At 42.6% G+C, this 4,458-nt stretch overlaps 1 protein-coding gene across 1 annotated transcript; it reads right to left on the bottom strand.

Annotated features, from left to right (window-relative positions):
* Positions 1 to 2,516: 2,516 nt before the first annotated feature.
* On the bottom strand, positions 2,517 to 3,854 carry LOC129720461 (uncharacterized). Its single transcript, XM_055671949.1, has one exon. The coding sequence runs from the start codon at positions 3,852 to 3,854 to the stop codon at positions 2,517 to 2,519; it is 1,338 nt and encodes a 445-aa protein (XP_055527924.1).
* Between the last annotated feature and the right edge of the window lie 604 nt (positions 3,855 to 4,458).

The following is a 4,458-nucleotide window of genomic DNA, read 5'->3' as shown; positions in this document are numbered from 1 at the left end:
AAAGAGACGAAAAGATGAATTCGAAATGAAAAATCGCCTGTTTATGATGACATTAGAATGTTTATTGACATTTCACACCTTCGCCGGGGAGTTCCGTCTTCCTCCCCTACCTGATCAGCTAGCAAGCAAGCATTGAAACTGGTGGGTTTTTTTGCTTTCCGGTTCGGTAAGGAAAGAAATCCGGCAATTCGGAAATGTGGGAATTACGAAAGGTAAAACGATTAAAGCGAAGAAGCATGCGATGATTGGGCATAAGCAGGCTTCCGTCATCGGATGGAAATACCAACAAACCGAATTAGCAGCAACTTTGGGAAACCAAAAATACAAAATTAAATGCAAATTGGCGCCACCTTCAGGTAAGAGGCTTGACACCACATGCACCGTAGGCCTGTAACTGCATTAGGCTGGATTTCCAGCGAATTTGCATTGTTGGGAATTCTTAACTTTCGAAGAGATTTGTTATTTTTGTGTATACTTTTTTTCTCTTGGCAATGGTTCAGCGCCAACATATGGAACGCTAGAATGGGCGAAGAGTAGACACTCGGGCGACTCACCGAGGAATAGTTTTCTCGCTTCTTAATATCAAGCGGCCCATCGGCAAAACTGATGTATAAATTACTTTGAATGTCTTTTATTGAATATAAAACGAAATGCTGGATGAAAAACTAAAATTTCATAGAGATCGTAGAGATATGATCAATTATAATTCCAGAGTTTAATCATACAAAATCCGCATACATGAACTACATAGTTAATTTTACGTAGGTCTGATTGCATTAGATTAGAATTTTCCGATCTGTATTCTAGAATTTCTTCATCAGATATATTCGAATAAACTATTAAGTATTTTTTGGCTTAGCGCCCTGCTAATATTTATTGTTGAAGCTGTTTCTGACTTTTTTTTTTATTGAGAAAAGGCTATAATTTTGCTTAGTTTCAAAAAAAGTTTGAGCAACAGCTGCTATCATTTCGAATTCCAAATTGAGCTCTTCGGCAAAATATTTTTTTTTGATTTTGTCGAGCAGTGTAATTCTTCAAGTGGTAACGTTAAAAAAATAGACAAAACTTGCCGATTTTTCATGAATTTATCTTTAATCGCACTAACGAAACTACTCATGCATCAACAATCATAGTCACCCATGAGTTAGCAAAAATAATTGACAGCTCTATCAGTCAAATTCTAACTATAATGAAGAAAAAAGTGAAGCTACTTCGTTCAGAAGTGTGCGCGTTCAAAGAACGGTACCCCGCCACGTCAAAAACGGACATCGTGCGGCACTTTGTGGACGCAGGGTATGCTCGTTCCGGCATCTACAACATCTTGACACTATTAGACAACGATCAGAGCATCGAAAGAAAGCCCGGTTCCGGACGGCCAACGACCCTGAGCGACAAGAAACTTCAAAGGATGCTGAAGCGGAAGACCGAGGGGAAAGTAACTAAATCGCTGCGTGCACTTGGCCGGAAGGTTGGTGCATGCGGTAAAACAGTGGAAAAGTATCTGAATAACATGGACATAAATGTCAGGAAGCGGCAGTCCCGTCCACTGTTCTCGGAGCTGCAGGCAATGACGCAGCGACAGCGGTTGAATAAGATGGTCAAGTCGATTTTACCGGCAAATCGCGACGTGGCAATGGTATTGGACGACGAGACCTATCTCACCCTGGATGGCAACGATTATCAGGGCACTTCGTATTTTACCTCCCCCACGAAGGAAGTGAGCACCGAGGTGAAGTTTATTTCACAGATCAAGTTCCCCAAGAAGGTGCGGCTGTGGCTGACAATCAGCGAGAAAGGGATGTCAAAATTGCTCTCTTTCACTCCGGGCTGGCCGTGAACGGGAAAATTTATAGTACGAAGTGCCTGGCAGAAGTTGCGTCGTTCATCAAGAAATACTGTGTTCTGGCCAGATTTGTCGTAGGCCCACTACTCGAAGCGATCGTTGGAAGAGATGGAGCGGCTGAATATCGATGTGGTACCGATGTCAGCGAATCCGCCCAACGTCCCCCAGCTGCGTCCCTATGAGAATTTCTGGGCAAACTTGAAGCGCAAGATCTATTCCAACAATTTTGTCGCAAAAACGGAGGAGAAATTAATAAAAAACGAAGAAAGAGCTTGAAAACATGCCTACACGCATGTTTTCGTCCGCCACGGCGAATGTTCCGGTTAACTGCCAAAAATTTTTTTTTGCAAATAAGATAATATAGTTACCATTATTGGGAAATTTATCCAACTCAATTATCTGTATTTAAATTTTTTTTTCATGACCATCTCCAAATCCATCCATTTTTTTACCGCAAACGTTAAACACTATAATCGCGAACACAGACGGAACACGACGAGTGATCAGACAAGACACTTATTGCTCTTACAGATATAAAAGGATAATATAATAATTACCTTTCGTCTACCGGTTTCGGGCTACATATTGCCCATCGACAGGACGAGATCCCATGTCCAACTGGTTAAAATTCTCGTACGTTATATCGCACGCGTCGAAGAGAGTGAGCTGGAGATTACTTTCTCCCCGTTGTCAAGTTGAAGAGAATTGAGTTGATCGGTGCATCGTCGTCGTTCATCAATGGTTGTTTGGCCGTCGCAATGTACATTGACTCCCAAGCATTGAGGAGACCAGTTTTATTGATGCTTTTGATCAGACCCGCCTTATCCCAATCGATCTCGTGTTGGTTACTCACTGTATGTGTTGCTACACTGGATTCACTCGTTTTGTTCATTTCTACTGCTCTTCTATGCTCTTTAAGCCGCACTTTAACTTTTCTTCGTGTTTGCCCGATATATACCGCGTCGCAGTCTTTGCACGGTATTTTATAAATTCCAGCTTGTTCGTCTTGTGGAACTTTGTCCTTCAGGTTAACCAGAAGTTCACGTAAAGTGTTAACGCTTTTATGTGCAATATTTATTCCATATCTGCGGAGGGTATGCTTCAGTGGATTCGTGATGGTAGGGTAAAACGGGAGGCTGACTCTTCGAATCTCCTCATTTTCCGGTATTAAAGTGGTAGCGTCTCGTCTGTGTTTCTTTCTTTCGTGCTTACGGAGGATTTTGTCGACGAACTGTTTGTCGTACCCGTTCAATTCGGCTGCTTTATATATTGTTTCTTTTTCTGCTAGAAACTCTTGTTCTTCCATCGGTATGTTGAAGATGCGATGGGCCATGGAATGAAAAGCGGCCTGTTTTTGACCACCGAAATGGTTCGAGTCAGCTGTGATGTAACGATCTGTTGAAGTTGGCTTTCGATAGATTCCAAATTTTAGCTTATTGTTATCCTTCCGTGTAATAAGTAAATCAAGGAAAGGAAGTTTCCCTTCGACTTCTTTTTCAACCGTGAACTTGATTGTGGTGTGCCGTGAGTTAAGAAAGTCGAGAGTTTGTGTTAGCGTGCGTTCCTTCACCAAAGCAAAAATGTCATCCACATACCGTTTCCATATCCGAGGGAAGAGTTTATTTCCTTCAGCTTCAACCTCGAAATTGGACATGAAAATTTCGGCTAACAGTGGAGACAATTTACTACCCATACTTAGACCGAAGACCTGTTTATAAATTTTTCCTCTGAACATAAACAAATTTTGTTTCATACATAATTCGGCCACTGACATATAGGCCTCAATGTGATTTGGGGGGGCACGGTAACGTTCTAGGTGTGTGCGCAAGTATTTTATGGCTTCATTCACAGGTACACTTGGGAACAGGGCAGTCACATCGAAGGATACTAGGATTTCCCCCCTACGGATTTCCAGATTCTCCACCTGCTTAACCAATTCTACGGAGTTTTTTACGCTTTTCCCCTGTGTCACCGGGTACTTTCTCAGCTCATCTACCAGCCATGCAGCCATTTTTTCAGTGGGTGTGCAGATATTGTATCATTGTAAAACGTTAAACACTAATCCAACACTAATAAGATTGATCTCTTGAAATAATGTGGTGGACCCAAAGCGATTCAAAACGGCATTCAGGGACCACGGGGACCACAACCGGAAATACTTATATTAGGTGGTATTTGGTCCTTTTTGACTGTTTCCTAGAAACCGGAAACGGCCAGTTTGAATCAAAGTTACACCTGGAGTTGATTTCTGGACTCTGTCTCATTTACTATATTTGTTTCAAGAACCTCCTTTATCGGACTTTCGTCCGACATCCTTACGACATGCCCAGCCCACCGCAACCTATGTTCGTCCTCCACAAGTATAGTCAATATCTCATGACCGTAGAGGACAACCGGTCTGATCAGTGTCCAGTCTACTTGGCGCGACGGTGAATTCTACTCGAACGGAGCGTCCTACGGAGTCCAAAGTATGCGCGATTTTTTGCCATAATATGCCACTCGTATGAACCCCCGCTCTTCTAAAGACACCTTCCAGGGCAATATTAAGCAGTAGACACGAGAGGCCATCCCTTGCCTTCACTCATTCCCGGTGGGTGATGCCGTATAGCATCAAC

This window comes from Wyeomyia smithii, chromosome 2 (assembly GCF_029784165.1).
Source record: "Wyeomyia smithii strain HCP4-BCI-WySm-NY-G18 chromosome 2, ASM2978416v1, whole genome shotgun sequence".
NCBI lineage: Eukaryota > Metazoa > Arthropoda > Insecta > Diptera > Culicidae > Wyeomyia > Wyeomyia smithii.
This window is presented reverse-complemented; position numbering and strand designations above follow the sequence as displayed.

Bases quoted from the DNA above. Each gene is read 5' to 3' on its own strand.
- LOC129720461 (XM_055671949.1), bottom strand. From the start codon at position 3,854: ATGGCTGCATGGCTGGTAGATGAGCTGAGAAAGTACCCGGTGACACAG.